At 40.4% G+C, this 25,550-nt stretch overlaps 1 protein-coding gene across 7 annotated transcripts in view; it reads right to left on the bottom strand.

Annotated features, from left to right (window-relative positions):
* The window catches only part of AUTS2 (activator of transcription and developmental regulator AUTS2), a 1,121,759-nt gene that overhangs the window by 763,969 nt on the left and 332,240 nt on the right, over positions 1-25,550 (bottom strand). Inside the window, exon 1 of one of the 7 annotated variants that reach the window (XM_045461466.1) lies at positions 7,567-7,878. The exons of the other annotated variants lie outside the window; for them this stretch is intronic. Coding sequence (XP_045317422.1) covers positions 7,567-7,614 — 48 coding nt within the window. The 5' untranslated portion in view covers positions 7,615-7,878. Of the gene's footprint in view, positions 1-7,566; positions 7,879-25,550 lie in introns of those variants that run through there. 7 annotated transcript variants of the gene reach the window in all.

Genomic DNA, 25,550 nt, shown 5'->3' with positions numbered 1-25,550 from the left:
CAAATCAGAAGTCTTGAGGAGAATTTAAAAAATACATACAACTGAATAAAAATGAAAATACAACATGTCAAAATTCATGAGAATCAAAAAGCAGTGCTGAGAAGGAAGTTCATAGTACTGAATGTTCACATTAAAAAAAAAAAAAAAAGAGGAAAACTCTCAAACCAATAATCACAACTATCACCTCAAGAACAAAACAAAAACAAACAAAAAAGTTCAAATGAGTAGAAAGAAGGAAATAATAAAGATAGAAGGAAGAAATGAAGTTGAAAACAGAAAAACAAAAAAAAATTAAATGAAACAAAAAACTAGTTCTTCGAAAGGATCAATAAAATTGAAAACCTTTAGCAAAAATGACAAAAGGAAAACGACATCAACTACTAGTATTAGGCACGAAACAAGGAATATCACTATACAGACATCAGAAGAATAACAAGGAAATACTATGAACAATTCTACACACTTAAGCTTGGCAATCTAGACGAAAGTGGGTCATTTTGTGAAAAACAACATCTATCAGCATTCATACAATATAAAAGATAATTTAAATACCCCAATAATTACTGAAAAACTAAATTTATTTGAAAATTCACAAAAATGAGGGGCGCCTGGGTGGTTCATTCGGTTAGGCATCCAACTTCTGCTCAGGTCATGACCTCGCAGTTCATGGGTATGAGCCCCACATCAGACTCTGTGCTGAAAGCCTAGAGCCTGGAGCCTGCTTCCGATTCTGTGTCTCCCTTTCTCTCTGCCCCTCCCCCACTTACACTTTGTTTCTCTCCCCAAAATAAATAAACATTAAAAAAAAAAAGTTTTTAATTAAATTCCCAAAAATGAAATTTCCATGTCCAGATGTGTTTCACTAGAGAATTCCACACAAGGTTTAAAGAGCTAACACTAATTATACACAATCTATTCTAGAAAACAGAAGAGGAGCAAATACTTTGATTTCATTTTATCAAACTAACAATACCCTGCTAACAAAACCTTTACCAAAAAATACATAAAATTATGGATCAAGTATTTCTCAAAAATGTAGATGGAAAAAATCCTTTTAAAAATATGGGCAAAATAAACATAGCAATACAGAAAAGTCATTATACACTATGACCAAATTGGACTTATTCCAGACATACATGGATGGTTCAATATTTTAAAAGCAAGCAATGTAATCCACATTTTAACCGGCTCAAGAAAAATCAAATGATCATATCAATTATTGCAGAAACAGCATCTGACAAAATTGAATATCAATTCATGATTTTTAAAACTCAGAAAACTAGGAATAGAAAGGAACTTTCTCAAATTGATAAAGAACATCTATAAAAAACCTAGAGCTAATATTATACTGAACCATATCCCCCAGAGATAAGGAACAAGACAGAACATATTCAGTTTTATCTCTCTTATTCCACACAGAACTAGAAGTTTTATCCAGTTCGATTAAGGAGAAAGATAAGGGGCGCCTGGGTGGCGCAGTCGGTTAAGCATCCGACTTCAGCCAGGTCACGATCTCGCGGTCCGTGAGTTCGAGCCCCGCGTCAGGCTCTGGGCTGACGGCTCAGAGCCTGGAGACTGTTTCCGATTCTGTGTCTCCCTCTCTCTCTGCCCCTCCCCCGTTCATGCTGTGTCTCTCTCTGTCCCAAAAATAAATAAACGTTGAAAAAAAAAAAAAATTAAAATCTAAGGAGAAAGATAAAAATTTACACATCAGAAAGGAAGAAATAAATCTGCCCCTATTTTATATGACATGAGTGTCCACACAGAAAATATCAAAGGATCTACAAATAAACTCCTGGAACTACTAAGTCCATTCATCAAAGTCACAGGATACAAAAACACCATACAAAAGTAAGTTGTATTTCTATATGCTAACAATGTGCATGTGGGACTCAAATTCTAAGTACAATACCACTGTCATTGCCCCAAAAACCAAATAGTTATAAATCTGACAAAAACATGTAAGGACTCATATGTTGAAAGCCACAAAACGATGAGTAAAAAAGCCAGAGAATATCTAACTACAGAAGAGACATACCTGCTTCATAGATAGAAAGACTCAATATAGTAAATTTTTAAATTCTCCCCAAATCAATATACTGGTTTAATGAATACTGTTCCTATTAAAATGCCAGGAAGATATTTTTAAACACAGACAAGAGAATTTTAAAATTTATACGGAAAGCACAAACAGTGCTTGATTCTCGCTAAATCAATGGAAAAAGAAGAACAAAGTGGGAGAAATCACTATATTCCATTTCACCACATTATACAGCCACAGAACCAAGACTGTTCGGTATTGGTGGAAAAATAGACAGATTAATTGAACAGAAGGACCCAGAAATAGATCAACACAAGTACAGACTGATTTTTGACAAAGGAACAAGAGCAATTAAATGAAGAAAAGAAAAGCAAACAGTGCTTAATTAGACACACTTAAGCAAAACGAACAAAACTTTGACCTAAGTTTCACATCTTACATAAAACCTCTCAAAATGGATCATGGATTGAAATGTAAAATGTAAAATTGTAAAATTCTTTAAACAAACAAAAAAATTAAAGAGAAAATCTTCACTATCAAGGGATAAGCAAACAGTTCTCAGATTTAACAAAAAAGCAAGGCATATAAAGGAAAAAAAATTTCATAAATCGGACCATCTCAAAATTAAAATTTTTTGCTCTGGGGAAAGTGCTGTTGAAGAGAATGGATGAAAATACAGCTACAGTTTGGGAGAAAATATTTACAAACTACATACCCAATAATATACTAGTATCTAGAAAATTTTAAGAATTTTTAAAAACTGAGCAGTGACACCTTTTGGGATGAGCACTGGGTGTTGTATGGAAACCAATTTGACAATAAATTTCATATATTAAAAAATATGTATATATAAAATAAATAAATAAATAAATAAATAAATAAATAAATAAAAACTGAGCAGTGAAAGTAAACCCAATTAGAAAATAGGCAAAAGACATTTACCAAGAGATATTTAACAAAAGAAGATATTCAGATGACAAACAAGCAGGTGAAAAGATGTTTAACATCATTAGCTATAAATAGGGAAATGCAAATTAAAAGCACAATGAGAATGCACAATGAGTGATACAGCTACTCTCAAAGACCGCCTGGTGGCTTCCTAAAAATTACATATGCTACCCAGCATGGAGCACCTGGGTGGCCAGTTGGTGAAGCATCTGACTCTTGATTTCAGATCAGGTCATGGTCTCAGGATTCATGAGTTCTAGCCCCACATCGGGTTCCTCAAGGACAGTGCAAAGCCTGCTTGGGATTCTCTCTCCCTCTCACTCTGCCTCTTTCCCACTTACGTGTGCACTCTCTTGCTGTCTGTCTCTCTCTCTCCCTCTCCCTCTCTCTCTCTCTCTCTCTCAGAAATAAATAAATAAACTTTAAAAATTAAATGAATGAATGAATGAGCAAGCTGCCCAGCTACTGTACTTCTAGGCATTTGTCCCACTGAAAAGAAAACTAGGTCAATACCAAAACCTGTACACAAATGTTCATAGCAGTTTTATTTATGATAGAAAAACTAGAAACAATGCAGATGTCCTTCACTGGGGGGAATGATTAAAATCTATAACCACAGACTACTACCCAGAAACCAAAGGGAACACACAACAACTTGGATGAATCTCCATCATGTTGAATGGAAAAGGACAACCTCCAAAAGTTATATAGTGTATCGTTCCATTCATATAACATTCTTGAGCTGACAAAACAATAAAAATGAAGAAAAAAATATTGGTTGCCAAGAGTCAATGTGTGGGGATACCGGGATAGGAGGAAAGGGGTATGGCTATAAAAGGCCAACATGACAGATCCTGGGGAGGACAGAATTTTTAGTATCTTGACCATATTACTGTCAATATCCTGGTTTTGATATCATACTATACTTTTACAAGATGTTACCATCGGGGGAAACTAGATAAAGGGCACATGGTATCTCTCTGTATCATTACATGTGACTGCATATATGTCTACCATCATCTCAACATGAAAAGCCTAATTTTTTAAAAGCATAGTAAGCAATAAGCTTCCCGATTTAATAGATGAGGAAACAATTTTTATCAAATTTCTGTATCTTGCCCAAGGTCATATACTATCAACAATTGGCAGAAGCAGAATTCAAACTCATGTTTGCCAGATTCCCAAAAAGAGGCACAGAGTAATCAATAGCATTTAAGGAATAACTGAGTATCTGTTTTACACCAGTATTACGGATACAAAAAACCCTGACAACAGAGTTCTGGTCTCTAGGATCTTGTGGTGCTAGAGAGGCACAGACTGATGAATAATTACAATACAATGCATTATGTATATACAAGGCCAAGTGCTTGCATTATTGAAGGAGATCAAGTGGATTCTTAGATGGGAGAGGGTGACCATTAATAAGCAGGAGACTAAGAGACTCAGACTGACCTTCTAACAATGTCACTCTAGCAGTGTCTTCTAGCATGGGAAGGTATCATGAATGGCAGCATGGAGACCAATTAAAAGGGTCCTCTAATAAGCCAGGAGGGAGACATTAAGAACAGAACTAAAACGGGTCCTTTGGGAACACAGATAACCAGCTGGATAGTGATGTCTTACCCGTGATAGGAAATACAAATACATTTGGCTGAGGAAAGAGACATCAACTGCATTTTAGAGATGTTGCATTTTAAGCTATCTGTTGAATTTCAGGACAGATATCTAACTAGTCCGTTAAAAACAAAAACAAAAACAAACAACTGTCAATGAAACATATGCCTCTGCAATTCAAGGAAAAGATTAGACTAGTGATAGAGATTTTAGAATAACCCATTACAGGACATGGTAAAACACAAGAAAATGGAAAACTGCACAGAGGGAATGCATAAAATGAGAAGGAGAGTGTGGAATAAAATGAACTTAATTCAAGTAAACAGTATTTTAGAAGAGTGATGGCTAGATACCGACCTAATTCAACAAAGAGATAACTCATAAATAATTTAAACGTGAATATTACAGAAAGTGCATATATGTGTGTGATGGTGGTAAAAGAGAAGTTTGCTTTACTATATACAAATATAGACAAAGTTATTTTTAAAATTTTGGAAAGGAATCAGAATCCTGATGATCATAGGGAGTAATATTCTCTTGTTGCCATTGTTTTTGGTAATGCAATTACTTGAATTTCTCAATTTTTCTTGTTCACTATTTAAGACTGATACAATCATTTTTCCTAAATGTAAAAATAAGAAATGACTGGCTATGGGTGCCTGGGTGGCTCAGTTGATGAAGCATCTGACTTCGGCTCAGGTCATGATCTCATAGTGTGTGGGTTCGAGCCCCGCATAGGGCTCTGTGTTGACAGCTCAGAGCCTGGAGCCTGTTTCGGATTCTGTGTCTCCCTCTCTCTCTGCCCCAACCCCACTCATGCTCTGTCTTGCTCTGTCTCTCAAAAATGAATAAAAGTTTAAAAAAAAATGACTGGCTATCAAAGATGTCACATGATGTATTTTCTTACAATTGTGCACAAACTTCGCAGATGAAATATTCTTCCAACAATTACAAGTTTATATCAATCATTTTGTCAGTGTTTGGAAACAGAGAGAGGGATTTCTTTTTACCCCTTTAAAAAATACTGAAGGAAATTTCAAATTAACAGCCCTATAAAAAGAATCCCTTTTGGAATGTAGTAAAGAATGGTTTAAATTTGTTTTTTAAGCATCTCTATCCCTTGGTTTACACTAAGACTTTTTAATATCTCCAGATGAAACTAAAGTCATTTTGGTGAGTTTTGAAAAAACAAAACAAAAAACCTCCAATGTAAGTTTAAAAAAATAAATCATTGGGAAGAAATAAAAGAATAAAAAATCGGCTGAGAATCACAGAGATCAAGAGCACCATAAACATGTCAAAAACAAGACAGATTTTTCTGTTTCTCTTTTTCCCCCATCCCTAATAAAAGCAAGATATTCTTCAATTAGCTCTGGAGCCTTACATTATTTAGCTTCATGATACAAACATGTGTCGGTGTATGAAAGCATTGTCTCCTTGTTTGGTTGCTGAAGAAAATAGTAATATGGTCATTCAAATGAGGCAACTAATTTAAGGTCTCCTGTCTTTTTCCGTTTTATGAAGATCATTCCTTGAGATGTTTTTCTCCTTTTAACACTAGTTTACTCTCATTTCTTAATTCTGAATTTCAGTTTTCTATGGCAAGACATTCAAGGTGAAAGGAAAAGGTAAAGGAGGTAGAACACAGTTTTAATTTATCAAAATTCATAACAGCAAACAATGGCTAATAGGCTATTCAGAGGAAAGTAATCCACGGAGAATATAAAGTAAATCCCAAACTACGCTGTAACCTTTCCCAACCCTATATAGTATTTGTTATAATAACTTTAATAGTTAACAGTGCAAATGGTTTAAAATGGAGGATGATCTTTTTTAAGTAAAAATCCTTTATTTTGATTAGTATACACATACATGGGTTAAGGAGTAACTAATTTTGTGGTCATAAAAATACAGCAGAAACAGATCCATACAGAAAGAAACAATGTGGGGGAAATGAGCCCTAAGTATACTAACTTCTTTAAACCAGAAGAACGGAGGAGGGATTTTTCAACGTGCTTATGCATATATAATCATAAGAAGTAGGATGACAGTCATCACCGTTTCCATCTTGCCACATCACGGCTCCTTTCTCTAGGGTCTCAGCTTAACTTTACAGTCAATAAGCCAATATCATCAACAAGCAAATCAAGGAAGAAAGGATTTCAAAAGGGAGGCATTTCAGGTTGCCCCTGGAAACCTCATTTCTAACCCTATAAATTCCCAATAGAGTAAGTGACACATATGGATCCAGAATCAAACACGGCCAATGTGTTCAGGTAAGGTGAGTATGTGTTAGGAAGTAGACACTTCTTTCCCTGAGCCTAGTAATGACATACTAAAACACAGAACTGTAATCTCAAAATTTCTGATGCAATCAAAATCCACTGCTTCCCTAAAAATGTAACCCCACCCCCTTAACAGACATTAAAGGATAGTCTCCTACACGGTTAGTCACAATGATGGGTATTCTTCCTACACCCCAAAAACACTGCCAAGCCCTTCTTCCATATACAGGAGTGGGTCAAGTCAGGTAACTGAAAGGAAAAAAATAAAAACTCTGACTAAACAAACTACAGGTTACAGGAAGTGATTGTCAGTTTGTCCCAGATCAGAAAACACATCAAGTTTCCCAACAAACACCCCTCTTGAAAACTGTCTATTTGATCTACAGCAGCATAGCCGGTCTTTCCTGTTAGCAGTTTCATTATTTTCCTTCTTCAAATTCTGAATAATGCTTCTGGGACAGGGTTTGAAGATTCTTTCCTCCTGGTCAATGGCAATGTCAGACTGTCAGCACAGAGCCCGCGTTTCATGCAAGAACCATTAAGCCAGAGGAAACACAGTCACAAAGAAAACTTCTGGCCTCATTTGCTTCCCCGAGGAGCCCGAGGAGCCCCGTCAACATGAGAAGGCTGCAGGGAGGTGGCGGCTTTCCCCAGGGAGAAGGAAACATATTGACTTACCTTCTCTGCATACTTGAACTTAACATAAAACCAGCTTGACTTGATCATTGTCTCACCTCCTGCCCTCGGAGGAAGAGAAGATGGAAAAAAAAAAATAAAAGGGAAAAGAAAAAACCTAACAGTACAACACTGAAGAAAAAGCCGTGTTTCAGGCAAAGGCTTCTTTCAAGATACGGAGGCTTCCAGAGGATGATGTGTATTCAAAGACAGGAGGGGCAAAGGGGGGAGAAACGGGAAAATGCACTACTTCAAACCTGGCCTCCTTCCCCTTTACGTTCCTGTACACCTTCCCTCTGCACCTACAGCACTGTGTGTTTCCGGAAACTGCACTCCAGGACTGCCTCCTGAGCCGCCTGCTTTTCCCTCCCTCTGCTCGCTCCCTCTGTGTTGCTCTCTTGGCTGGCTGACAGGAGAATTCCTCAAATGGGCTTCAGCTGCCTTCCTCACAAATGGCACATGTCAGGAAAGGCGGGAGGCAGGCCCTGGCCCCGCACCCTCCCAGAAGGCCCACCTCCTCCTCCCACCCCAACTCCCGCCGGATGAATAATGAATTCCAGCACTGTCCCTCAGGACACAGATTAACACCTGGCCAAACATTATTCTGACAAGAGCCTGTGTCTAGATAAAGGACTCTGCCACAGCTTTAGCCCCACGATCCCCAAAACAAGATCAGGAGGTGACCTTTCTCCACGCCTACAGAAGATTACAACACTCAAAACAGTCCAGTCTCTTCGGCAAAAAGTGAATAAGAATCCATTTTAAATTCTCCAGCTGAAACAACATCTTTCAACCTCCTGTAGCCAGAGGAAGAGAACAGGGCCAGCTTTCTCTTGCCATTCCCTTTTACCTCTACTAGCTGCCAAAGCAGCTCCCGGTATTCAGCCTCAGGAACTAACAGCTTGGAAGATGATTGACATTTTATATGCACATTTTCCCGCCCAGAAATGTACAGTGTTTTTATTTTTGTTTTATTACTATTAACTCATTGAACTTTTCAAGATTTCATGGGGAGAAAAAAAGGTGAAACAGAATCACAGCACCCACTCTATAAGATGCAAGAAATAGAAGGGACAGAGACTGAGGGGGGGAGATCTAGGAGCGTGGCTTCAGCATATGCGAACGTGCACCGCTGCGCTATGGATAATCTGCTAGACACAATCAGGCCCGTGGGAAACAGCGATCCTCAAACTATTTAATAATAGGTTGGCACATCTCCTGTCCATACTTCCCACACCCCTGCCCGCAAGTGATAAATATTTATTAAATACAAAATAATTAAGATTCCTCTGGATTTAAAACTACAGTCTACAGGATGATGTAAACTCCCCTCACCTGCAGAGAGAAACAGGTTGAGTTATCATCAGCTTCCACCTTTCAAAGTGGTTTGAAAAAACAGTTTGAACTATTTTCCCACTCAGCTGGCTCGTGCCCACTTTTATTGTAAATGATGCACGGGACAGTGAAGCCTGTGGGCTGTTCTTTTTTTTTTTTTTTTTTTAATTTTTTTTTTTCAACGTTTATTTATTTTTGGGACAGAGAGAGACAGAGCATGAATGGGGGAGGGGCAGAGAGAGAGGGAGACACAGAATTGGAAACAGGCTCCAGGCTCTGAGCCATCAGCCCAGAGCCTGACGCGGGGCTCGAACTCACGGACCGCAAGATCGTGACCTGGCTGAAGTCGGACGCTTAACCGACTGCGCCACCCAGGCGCCCCGCCTGTGGGCTGTTCTAATGAGCATCCCGTACGGCCCATCAGGAGGGCCCACGTCCACAAGGGGTTTATCTCCGTTTCACATCTGCAAATGGCCAGGAGCACGTGTGGTCCATCATTTCATCCCCGACCTTTGTGTCCTAGAAGCTCCGACCCTTCATCCCTACAGACCCTTCAGCCGAGGTACATCATGCTTTCCTCAGTTGGGGTGTTTGAGGGCGTAACATTCGCTGAGGCCAAAATGTGATTTACTAAATGTCTTGACGGAAAAGGGATATGCGTCCATTTTCGAAGCTGCTATTCCACACCGTCAGGCCAAGCAGCGGCTTCATTTCTGCGTTCCAAATTTTAGGAGGGATTGTCTTTGAAAAGCCCTCTTGAAACACTCTACCCCTACATCACAATAATCATAAAGCTTCTCATAATGTTTTTGAAGAAGGTTTTCCTCTGCAGGCACCCAAACTTCCTACTGAGACTGACTGGCAAGGGTGTCAAAACTCACCTCCGAACACACATGGACAATAAAGGATCCCAGCGGGTTCTAATTTGAGGTAATAAGTGAGGGTGTAAATCACTTCGGAGGCAGGAAATGGAGCGAATGGGGTTCACACCCGAAGGCCACTAATTTCTCTGAGAACGATGGCTCTATTCATACTGGCCCCTCTCAGTTCCCTGAGTCTTTCCAGAATCCGGGTGTTCTACTTCCAAGAACACCCTTACATTTCCCTGTCTCATCACCTAACTCACATTCTCTCATCCTTTAGATTGGTGCTTAGCTGTCACTTCCTCGAAGACGCTGTCCTCATCCTCACCCCTGATCCTGCAGTGGGTGCATCTGTCACATACCAAACATCTCCCCTCTGGAGCACTTCTCGTACAATGTGCTGTTTGCCTACTTACTTCTCGCATCTCCTTCTGAAGCGGAAGCCTCTCCAGAGCCAAGTCCCAGTCTCCCTCCATCACAGCTACAGCCTGTGACTTGGGACCAGTACGTGGACACGGCGGAGGCTCAACGAGTACTTGCTGGATGGGATGGAGGGAGGAAAAGTTAGGTCTCACGGCAAGAATGGGGATGACACAATGCATGTAAAGTCCTTAGCACATTTTCTCTAGCATGTTAAGTTCCTGATAAATGTTTGCCAGCATTGCAGCCTTCCGTGGAGACAGTCTGGAACTGCTACCAAAGGGACAAAGAAGGAAACTCAATAAATGCACTGATGGGCAGCAATGAAAAAGCTTCAGATATTGAGGTCCACTGTAATACCTACGTAACATTATGTAATCTATATAAACGGTAACATTTCAGACAGACTTTTAATTCATTCAAGTGGAACACAGAAGCTTAAGAGACAGCAGACAGCTGACATGTTCCCAGAAGGAAGTGGAAGAAAGATAAGAACAGTAACAGAAGCAGTGAGGGGTTCCCATATAACAAGGCTGGGTGAGGAACAAGGGCAGGCCAGAGGGGCCTGTGGTCTGAAAGGAAGGTGAGGTGTGCAGGGTTTCACAGGACAGAGGGAGGCGGAGGGGAAAGATGACTGGGTGACCACGGACCAACCATACTTACAGACGTGACAGCATGCCATTCGGGGTTCAGGGACAGATTATGGGCGATTGGTTCTTTTAGAGCTCAATTCATTTCTTCACGATTTTTCCCCCTTTTATTGTAAATACAAATGCTCATGGAGAAGAGGAAAAAATAAGACAATCAAAGATTACCAAAAGCCAGAATTTTGGTAATCAAGTATTTAGACTCATTTTGTAGGCTTAGCGAATATTCTAATTGGGAAAAGACTTTAAAAGTTCGTAAAAACTGGGGTGCTTCGGTGGTTCAGTCACTTAAGCATCCAACTTCAGCTCGGGTCATGATCTCACAGCTTGTGGGTTCAAGCCCTGCGCCAGGCTCCGTGCTGACAGCTCACAGCCTGGAGCCTGCTTTGGATTCTGTGTCTCCCTCTCTCTCTCTCTCTCTCTCTCTCTCTCTCTCTGCCCCTCCCCCGCTTGTGCTCTGTCTCTCAAAAATAAATCAATGTTAAAAAAAAATTTTTTTAAGTTCATGAAAACCAATAATGTCTAACTTTTAGCATGAGGCCCTCTTTTAATTAAAAAGAAAGAAGGATTCAGGTGCCTAGGGGGCCCAGTCAGTTAAGCAGCCAACTCTCAGTTTGGGCTCAGGTCACAATCTCATCGTCTGTGAGTTTGAGCCCTACGTTGGGCTTTGCGCTGACAGTGTGGAGCCTGCTTGGGATTCTCTCTCTCTCCCTTTCTCTCCACCCCTCCCCTGCTCGTTCTCTGTCTGTCAAAATAAAAATAAAAACAATAGTAATAATAAAAAGAAATAAGGAAGTCCCCATTTGATAACATACTGAATTTCAGCAGGTATTCATTAATTGAAGAAACACAAAATGTAAGAATTTAATAATGCTTTTTAATGAATTTCTATTTCATTAAGCATCCCTTCTGTAAACAAATGGGCATACAAGGACATGCCACATGTGAGCTATTTAGTGCCCTGATAAAGGTTGTGCATTCTAGACTGGGAAGTGACCTGGGTCAAACACCACAGTGATGAAAGCAGTGATGCCCAGAGAGGTAAAGTGACTTCCCCAAGGTCTCAGAAAGTCAGTGGCTAAGCTGGGTCTATGAGTCTTTCTGGCTGGTTAGCCTGGCTTCAGGCTACTGCACCCAAGGGTATCCCTGAGAATATGTCTAGGACTATAACTGTGTTACACATTTCTGGTCACTTTAATAGGATCCTGGAACAGACAGAATTAATAACACAAATTCTCCTAGAATCAAGGGGAGCTAAAATAGAATCGCTATTTACTTTCTCCCCTCAAAACAGCTAATATTTGCATGAATATAAGGCACTGCCTAATGGGACATAAGGAGACGAGGGTCAATTCAAGAGGTAGATTTCTGATTACATTTTGTTTAAAGCGTCTTAAAAGAGGGGACAGACAAGAAGTGATGAAGGCAGGAAGAAAAGGCTACTTTGAGAGAGAGACTATAACGCAACAGTCAGTGGTTACCCGCAAAAGCTTTGGAGACAGAGGGACCTCAGTTCCAATCGTGGCCACGCCGAATGCTGGGTTTAACTGTAAACTAGTTATCTCACTCAACCTCAGCTTCCCCATCTGTACACTGAGGCTGATCAAACCTACCTAAACATGAGGATTTCTGTGACAATTCAACGGACTCGTGTCTGTAAAGCAGCTAACATAGCTCAAGACTCACAACTGAGCTTAACAAAAACTAAAGGCAGTGTCACCTTCAACTATATCACAACCTCCTAACCTTTGCTTCTTAGCTATAGTCAGTTGGAAACAAAATCAAAATACCACTTCTTAGACTTCAAGTCAGACCCTCTACCTGCTGTAATAGAGCCTTAATCACACTCTGATTATGTTCAAAGCCTAACTTGCCAAAAGGAAGAGGGAAAGAAGACCAGGGAAGATGCCCTGAGTCTCCCTAGCTCCTTGGCAAACACCAGTGAGAAATGGCATGGCCTGTCAGCTGCAAGGCAGTCATTTCCAAAAACAGGAGTGTGTTCCCTAATAAAAACATGACTGCTGTTTTATCCTTAATGTTTTCTGGAGAATTAAAGTCCACAAAAACATGCACAGAGATAAAACAAACTAGCAATTGAGTCCCCTTAATAACTCTGAAACCGTAACCAAGACAGGCCTTCTACAGCAACTCATTTTCATTTTCTGACATAAACTCCTTCTCCTTCCAACTCCCACCAGCTTGTTTTGTTTCGTTTTAAACAGACAGTTTACTGTTAAAATGGGACAGTCTGTGTGGAGGAATTGCTTCAGCTGCACTAAAAGAACTCCATTTCCATCACAGCTGTACTTGGAACACACCATTTCCTCTGGCGGAGCATCTGAACACTTGTTAAGAGAGGCTGAAGAGGTATGATGGGCGCTCAAGGACTTTCTCTTTTCTCAGCAAACAGGGCTGGTCACAGCTCTTGTAAAACCTTTGCAAGGATTCATTATCCGTCAAAATTTGCAGGAGTCTTCCAGCCTTCGAATATGGTGTTTCCTCTGCTGGCAAAGACTCTTCCTCTGTTCCTCGACACTCCTGTCCCTGCCCAAGCAAGCACATGCATTCATGCACACAATGTGCATGCAAACCACACACACACACACACACACACACACACACACACACACACACACACACAACTCTACCTTGACTTAACTCACAATTCTCATCTCAGACCTCAAATCCTCACAAAAGCTTCTCTTGGACCTCCGAGAAAGACTTTGCAAATGAAATTGTTTAGAAGTTTAGCTTAACAGTAAAGCTTAAAATTACTTGAACACAACTTACAAAGAGATACAGCTGACTTGTAAACAGAGAGATTTTTATCCTACTCTCTGCTATTCAGCAGAAAGGAAAAAAAAAAAAAAAAAGCCACATGTTCTTTCTTACTCATTACACTCCGTGATAAATGTGTTCTTCATTAAACCCTTAGGGGGAGGGAGAAATACACATCAGCTGAGCATTTCAGAGACCGACATCGTGCCTGTGTTATCTGCATCTGACCTGCTCTCTGCTCCTAAGAGGCACAGGGCCTAGCAGGAAAAAAGCCAAGGCCTGCTGCCAAGAACAGACTCACACGGCACCACTCCAAGCTAAGTAGTTTCCAGAGTCCTTGAAGGAACCAGGCCAAAGTCCCACCTAGGATTCTCAAGGTGGGAAAAAGGTCTCAGCAGACACAGAGCCATCTTGCAGGAAGACTGGAGGAGGAGAAGAACGGCTTCCACAGGGTCAGCTGCAGGCCACCTTCCCCTCTAAAGAGTCCCCTCCTGGGTAATGTTCCTCCCTTGTCATAATTACTACGTGGGCAAACAAACTCAAGCTATCCCAGAGTTAGATGCATGAACAATGACCTATTACCATGCACTGAAGTATAGCAAATAATGCTCAGTTTCTGAACCAATTACCTTCATAGAGGTGAACTTTGATACTTAGAATTCCTTGAGGTTGTGTGAGTTTTGTTATTTTTTTTTTTCCTCAGAACATTCCAAAAAAGCCATCAGAAAGGTCAAACTGTTTAAGACTGGATTAAAGGCAGGAAACCAATAATCCTCTTTTGAGAGGAAGAATTAAACAGCTTTACAAAATGGGCTCTGTCTATACACGCAACATGTTAAGGAACATTCTATTTATTCATTTTTCTATTATAGAAATATGTTCAGGGGTGCCTGGGTGGCTCAGTCAGTTAAGCGTCTGACTTCAGCTCAGGTCATGACCTCACGGTTCGTGGGTTCAAGCCCCGTGTCAGGCTCTATGCTGACAGCTCAGAGCCTGGAGCTGCTTCAGATTCTGTGTCTCCCTCTCTCTGCCCCTTCCCTGCTCATGCTCTGTCTCTCTCTCTCAAAATTAAATAAACATTAAAAAAAATTTTTTTAAGAATGAAATATGTTTATTTGGGTAAACTAGATGAACAAATTGTCTCTGACATTAAGAGCCATGGAAATCTGAACTAAGAAATTGTTTCAGGCTCTGTCCATACTTTTAATGCTATATAAGGAAAAGACAACTGAAGCCCATACAAAAGGAACAGGTATGTATTTGAAGGAAAGTATCAAAATATACTGAGATAGCAACCAATAACAGGACCAATGTTGAAGAGATCTTTCTTTTTTTTTTTTTTTTAATTTTTTTTTTTTAACGTTTATTTATTTTTGAGACAGAGAGAGACAGAGCATGAACGGGGGAGGGTCAGAGAGAGAGGGAGACACAGAATCTGAAACAGGCTCCAGGCTCTGAGCTGTCAGCACAGAGCCCGACGCGGGGCTCGAACTCACGGACCGTGAGATCATGACCTGAGCCGAAGTCGGACGCTTAACCGACTGAGCCACCCAGGCGCCCCTGAAAAGATCTTTCGAAAAGGTTCCTAAGAATAGATACACTATAACTTACTTTAAAATATAAAAGTATCTAAGCTTGATCCAATCACCTCATCTACATCTAAAACATATGGATCAAAAACATTCAAAACCAAGAAACAAAGGCAACATCTCTCCCATGGATTTCAGAACTTGACAGAGTTGGGGAGGTTATATATTTCATGTAAGTAATAGTCCACATTCCTGATTAAGTGCTCCCTCACTTCATCCATCCACACCAACAGGACCTAATTCTTTCCAGTTACAGTAGACCATTTTTTAGAGATGCTGGTAAGCAAGCACAAAACAAAGATTTTACACAAATAATGCAGCATCTGACAGCCAAAAAGAGATAACCAACAGACCTCCTAGGGAGTTAGCACAGGCACGGAGAGCACTGACGGTGATCGGTGAGGAACAGAAGGAGCAACTCGCACATGCACAGACAGAAACAGAGCCATCCCTCCCTGAAATGACCTGGCCGTCTGGTTGGGGAGACTAATGATACACATAGGAAGTGACTTATGACCTCCTATTACAAACCAACAAATCCCACAAGTGCAAATCAATACACCACACACAGAAGTTGATGAGTATCTAGGAGGCAATAAGAGAGAGATTAAAGGTGGATGAGAAAGATTTGCTATGAAAAAGGAGCTTTGAAAAGAATACAGAAGCTGATTTGGTCAAGCAAAGGAACAAGACATTCCAGGTAGACATAAAACACCTGCAAAGCAAAAGATAAAACTGAAACTGTGCTCTTTCCCATCAATATAAATTTCACTGATAAACTCAGCTCATGTTCACATCTCTGCATCAAAGGTCGTTGAAAAATGACTACTTCTGAAGTTTGACATGTGTCTTTTTACAAAAATGTGTGTATGTACACACACATTTCAGTACAACTCTACTCATATACCTATTCCTTTTTTACACACTTACATAGATAAATGGCAGCCAAGTTATTTTAACTGGTTTTGCAGTACGAATTCAGAATGATTATAATTACAGTTTCTCTTTTAAAATGAGGTTTTGTTCTTTAATATTCATTGACTACTAGCTTGCTTCCCACACACAACACATTATTTACCCTCCAGTGGCTTGGTGCATCAATTATGGTAATAGTTTGTGAATAACATTCACATTATGGAAAAATGAGCCTGGTTACTTAGCTCTCCCTCTGGAAAATTGTCACAAACATACGTATCATCTGTCTCTACTTAGAGTGCAGCAATTAGTAATTATAGCTGTATATACTTTTGTAACGAAAAGGGGAAAATAGATCTGAAATGTCATGTTTCCAAATGTTCTGAGGATATTGTCTAAAATTATTTTGTTTGAACTCTAGTTTACAAAGAAGCAATGCATTTTGACAAAAAGTCATCACTAATAGCATACTGGATACGGAAAAAGAGACAAAGACCGCACAAATGACACCACCCCCTAACAATTCCTTCTTCAACCAGATCAGACTAGATATGAATAAACCAAGGCCAGTGGGAGATCTGAATACAGCCCTGTGAGCAAGACAGAACTGAAATCAAACCACTATCTTAACCATCCTTTAGCTGGTTCAACAGTTGCTTACTCAGTGCCTACTTTATACCAAACACAGTACCTGGCTCCATAGAAACCTTTAAAAATGAGACAAAATAACTTTTACAAGGTTACCTTATAGTAAAGGAATTAGAAACATACCACTACAATCTAGCACAAAGTATACAGATTTTTAAGATACAAAAATAGTTCTGAGAAGAGAATTATTTCCGTTGGCAGAGAAAGGAGGTACCAGAGAGCTTTACCAAGGTATGAAATGCTGAACCATGGCAAGGACAGGACATTAAAGTTCATGTTTTCTAAGTAAAAGCAATCCTGGGTGACAAGTGTGCCAAGATCCCACTGAGAATGGTCACTCAGAAGGAAGCAGAACGAAGGCCAGAGGAAAGAGGCCAAAATGTGGGCAGCCTAGGGCCCCTGGGTGGCTCAGTGGGTTAAGCATCTGACTCTTGATTTTGGCTGAGGTTATGATCTCAAGGTTCATGGGATCGAGCCCCACATAGAGCTCCATTCTGACAGCACACACAGCCTGCTTGAGATTCTCTCTCTCCCTCTCTCTCTCTGCCCCTGACCACTCCCCCTCACTCCCACCCTCCCTCTCAAAATAAACTTAAAAAAAAAAAAAAAAAAAAAAAACCTGGGTAGCATGGTTTTTGATGGTCATCCTCATGGATATTTAAATTTACAGGTCACACATGACTTAGCTTCTTTGATGCCCAATTTATAATGACTACATTTGAAAATGAGGAAAATAGAATACTCTCAAGAATTTCTGAGAAGAGTGATAAGGTTATCCTGCAAGTAACTTGCATCGTTTCTCACACCATAGGGCTTCCTATAGATCTTGAAATGTTACCACTTTATTGCAACCAAGAAAATGACTTTTAGAAAAAAAGTAACTGGAAGAAGAGTTTTTAAAAGGAGAAAGGAAGGGAACCGCAGTCATAGTAGGAGGAATGGGGAAGACAGGATGAAAATAAATCTGCCATTATAGATTTCATTCTTCCACAGTGCCCTAAAAGACTGATCACTGGAGGGTCTAGAATTTCAGAGGCAATGGGCAAAATTTGGAATGGCTGATTATTAAGAGGAAGCCTGTAGATCCCCCCTTGTATAGATAGAATGTGAGAATTTATAAGTTAGTCCAGGATGGCTCTGGTTTACATATCACAGAGGCATCTTGGATATGGGGCCTCTCCAAATATCATTTCTCACAGTGTCACCCTAGCCTCTCCCTTGCCAATGCCAAAGATAGGCTACCAAAAGCAGTCCAGGACATTGCCTATCTGAGGATGACTAATTACTCTTCCAGGAACTTCTTACTAAAGATCTAATCTAGTGACTCTCAAAGCGCAGGCTGCCAGACCAGCAGCATCAACACCTAGAATTTGTTAAAAGCATAAATTGTCAGGCCCTCCCCCAACCTATGGAATCAGAAACCTTGGGTGGGTGGGGTGGGGCCCAGCAATCTGTTCAATGAGCCTTATTAATGATTCTGATGCTGGTTCAAGTCTGAGAATCACTGACCTAGTGTGACATCCTACTTGCAGAATGAAAGAAACAGAGACCCGAAGAGAAGGTCATAGGTCTCCACAGTCTCCAGACTCTTAGCCGTTGGTTCTCTTCTCTGCACTACACTACCTGTGTAGACACCTAAGCAATGGATGTGCCCTGGCTGCATGCTTTTAGCTCTGCCCCTCTGCCCTAACGTGCCCTACCATGGCTCCAATGGAGGTGTTTCCTGACAAGCAGGGCAAACAAGAGAAGCCAGAAAGTCCATGGCTCAGTTACTGTGGAGTGGCACCAGAAGCAAGTACAGATTCATGTGCTAGAACAGGGGTCCTCAACCTTTTCCCGTAAAGGGGCAGTTAGTAAACCCTTCAGGTTTTGCAGGCCACACTATGTTAGAATTATTCCACTCTGCCATTATAGCTCACAAGTAGCCAAAGAAAACACATAAACGAAGGGGTACAGCTATGTTCCACACAGAACTTTATTTACTGAAACAGACACCAGATCAGGTCTGTCCATCGAGCTGAAGTTTGCTGCCTCCTGTTGCAGAACATGTCTAGCATAGAATAGGTATTCTATAAATACCTAGTTGAATGACTAAAGAAATACAAGAGAGGACTGGTGGCTGTTGTTCCCTACATTCATCAGTGTCTCCCAAGGTCACTCTTCTACCTCAGCATTAGGACTGGTACCTGCACCTGCTTGTGTAAGCTACACCTGCAATGAGATGAAAGACTGGGGGCGGGGGGGACAAAATTCTACACCATGCCTCTTGCCAAGTCACATACCCTAACCCAGGGCTGCTCTGCTCTGCCAGGAGAAAGGGGAGACTTTTGTGATGTGCACAAAGGCACTGGTTGTCCGCCAAACCATGTGCCCTCAGAACTGAATCCACCTGGGGAGAGTTGTTCTCTAATTTGTCCATATACATCCATCCTCTGTCTCCTACTCTCTTCTCACTCTTCATCTGGATCCCAAGATACCCATTAATAATTACTGGACACTTCTACGGGCAGTTCTCCAGACCATGAATAATCTCCACATAATTTTGAGTTTAAACCCTTATCAGTATTAAAAAAAATTTTTGAGCATATTCCTTTAATACCTATGCAACTATTTATATGACATTGATGTACTTTACATGTTACAAAATATCCAAATAAATATCAGGGTGATTATATAGATAAAATGAACACAGGTTTTAATGTTTTACTCCACATAATGGCATTAGCTATTATCTCAAGATACAACTTCCAAAGTCAATCATTAATGATCATGGATATAAACCTCAGTTCCCAATTTTTTTTTTTTAATTTTTGTTAACGTTTATTTATTTTTGAGACAGAGAGAGACAGAGCATAAACGGGGGAGGGTCAGAGAGAGAGGGAGACACAGAATCTGAAACAGGCTCCAGGCTCTGAGCAGTCAGCACAGAGCCTGACGCGAGGCTCGAACTCATGGACCGCGAGATCGTGACCTGAGCCAAAGTCGGACGCCCAACCGACTGAGCCACCCAGGCGCCCCCCAATTATTTTTATAATTTAACTCTCTGGCCAACTTCTTACTAGATAGGATTCTGTAGTTGCTATCTGTACTTAGTAACAGGTTGATAAGGAGCTCATAAAAAGAATGGCAATATACACTCAACAATTTTCCTGATGTCCCCTGTGCTTGTACCTCATTCCACAGTTAATTTGAAGGAATTTTTAAAATCACTTGTCCTTTTCATGAGGGTTAATTTAAAGTAAATTGTATAACCTGGCAACACACTTTCTGATCCATACAAACTGGAACATGTCCACAACAGAGTGAACAAAAGGCTAATAAAGGCTGAAGGAATCTGCCATTTTGTAAAACTTCCACTCTCCCTTCAGGGCACCTGACCCCACCCCCCCCCCCATGGGGCACTGACTATCCCACAGATAATAGATGCCAACTCAAATACTAAATTCCAATAATGTTCCATGTGTCTTCCTTAAAGATAATAAATCTCAACATAATTTCTACTATTTTGTCCTGTGCGCAAATGGATTATCCTAAAATTCCCATGGGGGTGGGGGAGGCACGTACCCCACCTTAGACAGCTCCACTCCAGGTCAGTGCTCCTCAACTACAGGTGTCCTAGGTCAACAGCTCCACTCCAGTCAGTGCTCAACTACACGTGTCCTGGGTCATAAAATCAATTACATGGGTAATGACCACCGTGTGTGTGTGTGTGCGTGCGTGCGTGTGTGTGTGTGTGTGTGTGTGTGTGTGTGTGTGTGTTACTGGAAGAGAACAGAAAAGGAAATGTTAGAAGGGATCATTTAATAAAACTTTGTTTCAGCTTTATATGTAAGCATGGCTGTTCATGCATTTGTGCATGTGCATGCTCAAGCATGTACACTTGACCATGGTATAAACTGCATTTCTAACTGTATGGATTGGGGAGAAACATTTTGAAAGCCATGCTCTAGACAAAAGAATATGGAAATTCCTTGGAATGAGACGCCAGCACAATGTGCTGGCGTCTCATTCCAAGGAGTTTCCAAATGGTCAAAATGCTAGGTGAGGAGAGAGAAGGCAAAGAAGCAGTTTGGCTTCTGGGCTTCAATTATTAGATTTGCATCTGAATGCCAGTTCTACACTTTCTAGGTGTATAATTAGGGAAGACACAATCTCTAGGCCTTTGCTTTCTTTACCTAAAATGTGGAGATGACAACACCTTAGGAGAGTTACTGGCAATCATGGAGGTGCCCAGAGAGTACCCAGCACATAGTAGGTATTAATGGCAGAGGACACGTTCCCTTAGAGACGCACACAACTCTGTTAAGGAAGCTTAGTTAAACAAAAGGAAATTAAACAAAACATAGCACAGATCAGCACAGGAGAAAGCACTGTCCAGAGTGTACCATATTCAAACTAGTAAGCCCTCTTTGGTAGCAAAAGAGATGATTTCATAAAAAAACACAGATGTTGAAAAACCTATAATAGCACTCTCCCTCCCAATCACCCTCCAACTCAAACACATACCCTTGAGGCCACAGAAAATAAAAGCAAAAGAAACAAAGGAATGAAATACAGTTTAGAAGAAGAAAAAAGGCCTCTCATAATCTCTAGCTTCCTGTAGCACAGCTTTCATTATTCATGAAGATAATTTGTAAGCAATATGCAAAATGTATTTACTTGGAAATCCATATGGTGTTACAGAACAATTGCAAATCGAACTGTCTGGGAGCTCCACTTAAGAGCCGTTCCAGCCATCACAATGGGTTCTTTACAATCTCCAAAATCCATTTGGTTTCTCTAAAAGCTAGATTAGCTTTAATAATCCTAAAATACTAGATTCCAAACAATAAAGCCTTGGTCTGTGCATACATACGATCACAAGTGCCACTAATGATTGAACTTGGACCATTTGATTTTCTCAAATAGCCCAGGGGAACAGGTTCTAGACCTAGTTGGGCCACTGGCCAGCTTTGTGACCTTGAGGAAAGCAAAACTCTCTCAGCTTCTCTTTCCCCATCTACAAAATATGGAAGTTATCCAACAAGAACAGGTGATGGGCACCTGGGTGGCTCAATCAGTAAGTGTCCACCTCCTGATTTTGGCTCAGGTCATGATCTCACGGTTCGTGGGTTTGAGCCCTACATCAGGCTCTGTGACTGTGGTGCCTGCTTGGGATTCTCTCTCTCCCTCTCTATCCACTCCTGCCCTGATTGTACACTTGCGCTTTCTCTCTCTCAAAATAAATAATTTTTTTTAAAAAAATATACCAATTGAACTGACAGTCCTATTTTATTGACAAGCACATTGCCTTTTTTTTTTTTTTTTTCAAATGGTTCTGACTGCCTGAAGCAGGAACAAGACTGCAGTCTGCCCTCGGCCCCACCCCTCTCTATTACATCATAAGGGAAAAGTCACACAATTATGACATCCGCTCAGCACCTGAAGGCATTGCGGGGCTCCCCATCTAGCTCTAAAATACTAACCGCAATGGGACAAATGATGGTAAAAAACAAACAAAAAAACACAGGAAGAGTAAAGTAACCTACATCTAACCCTAAAAACTTTAAGGATCCATCAACAAATCAGCAGATGTTCTGGATTTCCTCAGGTTCACCCTATGAAATATCCATCAGGAGTTAAGAAGCAGGAAATGTATAACACAGGCTGAACCTATGATGCATCATGGAGGCAGGGCATCCTGGGTTTTAGCAGCCTCAAACTAAATTCCCAAGGATAAAAGCCTGAGAGATACATGCAGAGAAAGGTGGAGGGGCAGGCCTCCTCCAGACTCCCACGTAGGAATTTACTAAGAACCAAAACAATTCCTGTTAGGGGTTAAGTCATTGGGAGGTACATATCTTATTTGGGCCTCTCTTCAGCAACTGCCTTGAGGTTAAGAACTCAGTAAAGCTAGTGGAAGAATGGAGAACAAGTTGGCATTTCTATGAAAACATTCTACAAAAAAGTTCTACTGACTATACACACAAAGCATTCTAATATCTCTGCCTGCAGTTTCCACCTCAGGCCAGCTACCCTTCCACTAATGGGAAATGAACAGAAGGCTGGGTCTCCCCAGATGTGGAAGAACATTCCAGCTGCTGAACACAACCTGTTTGCAATTTTCTACTCAACCACCAGAATGAAAACGCAAACCTTCAGAAAAAACAGACCCTTAAACTTCCTCCTGACTGCTGTTAGTGGTTTCTTTAATCTTTTAAGCTCTTGGGCTTAATACAGCAGCTGCCATCAGAGTATTTATATTGTTGCTGAAGATAGGACAAAGGGGAAAAAAAAAAACCATACTAAATTCAGAAACATGGATTTCCATTCTGCCACAATCCAGGCTGAAATGGAAGGGAAAAAAAGGAACATAACAATATTGGGCATTAGCAACAGAGGAACAGAGGGGCTGGAAGGGTGGTACCAGGAGTGTCTGCGTGCTTATGGCACTGCGCCACCCTCCAGTGCCAACACTAAGTCCCTTCCTTTCAGGACAGGATCTCTTAAAAGAGCTGTTATCAAACAACATGGAGATAGGTTTCATGGAAATAAAATACATGAACTCTTCTTTGCATAAAGAAGAGGGTGATTCTAAATGTAAATGCTCTCACAGTTATGCAACTTTAGAATAGGAAGATTTTAATTGTCATCTAATGTAATATCAAATGTATCATCTAATGTCATCAAATTTGTCCATGAAAGTGCCCTTAACGGCAGAGAACAGTAAATACAAAACCGGGGAATGCTTTTCTGTGACCTGGTGTTAGCATACTTCTTTCCGTTTTGGTGATACATCCCATCACCATATAAATACATCTGAATGTCATTTAGTCTTCGGTATGTTTCCTTTAAAGTATAAAATTAATGTTTTGGCAAAAATCTCAGGTAAAACAAATATGCAAGGATACATCTGCTGGGATTATACTGAGACTTGAGACAGCTCCTAACATATTGCCACATTTCCCATGAAAACACCTAACAGAGAACCATGATCTAGTTCAATAGTACAGTTCAGATGATTGGGAAACTATGATCCAGAGAGGCAAAAACTCATGCCCAAGGTCATGCGAGTTCTACACTCAAGTTACCATTATGACTACTAGTTAAGTGCAGTGCACTTTTCACTGATTTACTTAGATTTTAAATAGCAGAAGTAATTAGAAAGCTGACTACTCCAGAATTCACTTCCTCTCCCTCAAATTGTCCAAACTTTGTGGATAGTTGAGGGGGGAGTCTCAGTCCACCTGCTACTGCCCATAAACTATTTCCATTTGTAATCACATTAACATTTTAATAATTTAGTGAGTGCTTCACTTTGATTATTTTCATTTTTTAATTTAGTATCTTTTTTATCTTTATATCAAGAAGTATGGGTAGCACAAGTATAAATTAATACTTTCACACTTTAACTGTTTTTGGAAGAGAAAAAAAAACGTAAATGTTATCCCTTCAGGGAAAACTTACATAAAAAAGTCTCAATCGTTAGAAATAAGAAAGTGCCATAAAAGCATACAAAAACCAATTTACTAATGAGGTACCCAGGAATTAAAATCTGGGCACTATCTCTTTGGGTACATCTAAGGAGAAACACAAAATTTTAAGTGACTAAAACAGTCTGCTTTTCCTTATTTCTAAATAAAATCCAAGGTCTTTAAATCAATTTTCCAGATTTGGGGGGAGGGAAGTTTTTCTAATCCACCCAACTATAATTAGCTAAGAGTTAAAGTCTCATTCTTCCTCTCCGAAATAACTAACCTGCTCCCTTTTCTTATAGTTCATTGGCTAATGGATAGCCCTAATGAATTCCTGTTAAAGGGAAAATCAGCTAAAAGCATACTTCTCAATGCAAGTCCCAGAGGAACAATGAAAATCCAGCTGCCATTTTGGAATTGCCTTTTCTGATCAGACTCCCCATAGTCATTTTAAAAAGCATAAAAGTGTTCATTATCTCACTGGCTGTTTCTCAAACAGCCTTAGTTAATTCACTGTGTGGATTTAGTGAGTCCACAAAGGAACCAAGTAAAAAGTGATGGCTACTATCCACTCTATATGATCAGAGAGGCTCACTGTCCCCATTCTCAGCTTTCAGTGGCTCTAGGTACACTATTAAGTAGCATAGGCTCTTACCTAGCTCTGCAATTTCAGAGCACAAATGGATAAAATGAAAATACAATCCTGATCAGAAGGCAAAGAACTCAGAAACTATTGTCCTTCCTATTTTCTAAACAATAAAAAATTACAGCGCTCTTCTGGAAACAAAAAGGCCTAAAGACACAAGAAATGTAATCACATGATATTCTCAACATCTAACTTAGCTCAGTCAAGAAATACTGGAAGTTAATATGACCAAGGTTCTCAAAATTAAGATGTTTGAGGGGGGCTGGGTGGCTCAGTGGTTAAGCGTCCGACTTTGGCTCAAGTCATGATCTCCTGGTTGACGAGTTTGAGCCCCGCACTGGGCTCCGTGCTGATGGCTCAGAGACTACAGCCTGCTTCAGATTCTGTGTCTCCCTCTCTCTCGCTCTGCCCCACCCCTCTCATGCTCTTTCTCTCTCTGTCTCTCAAAAATAAATAAACATTCAAAAATTTTAAAAATAAGTACATAAAAATCTTAAAAAAAAAAAAAAAAGATGTTCTAGAATAAGCCCTGAGTTCATACCAGATATGCAGAAGCTCCTGGAGGTCCAGCTCCATGGTAGCAGCTCAAAGAACCTAAAACCAGTGAACCAGTGACTGGAGGAGGCCCAGATAATCAGACCTTATAATTGGCTACAACGGCTGATGAGCAAACTTAGGATGCCAGTTTAAAG

Source organism: Leopardus geoffroyi, chromosome E3 (assembly GCF_018350155.1).
Source record: "Leopardus geoffroyi isolate Oge1 chromosome E3, O.geoffroyi_Oge1_pat1.0, whole genome shotgun sequence".
In the NCBI taxonomy this organism is placed as follows: domain Eukaryota; kingdom Metazoa; phylum Chordata; class Mammalia; order Carnivora; family Felidae; genus Leopardus; species Leopardus geoffroyi.
Note: the sequence above shows the minus strand (reverse complement) of the source record. Positions and strands in the feature narration are given on the sequence as shown.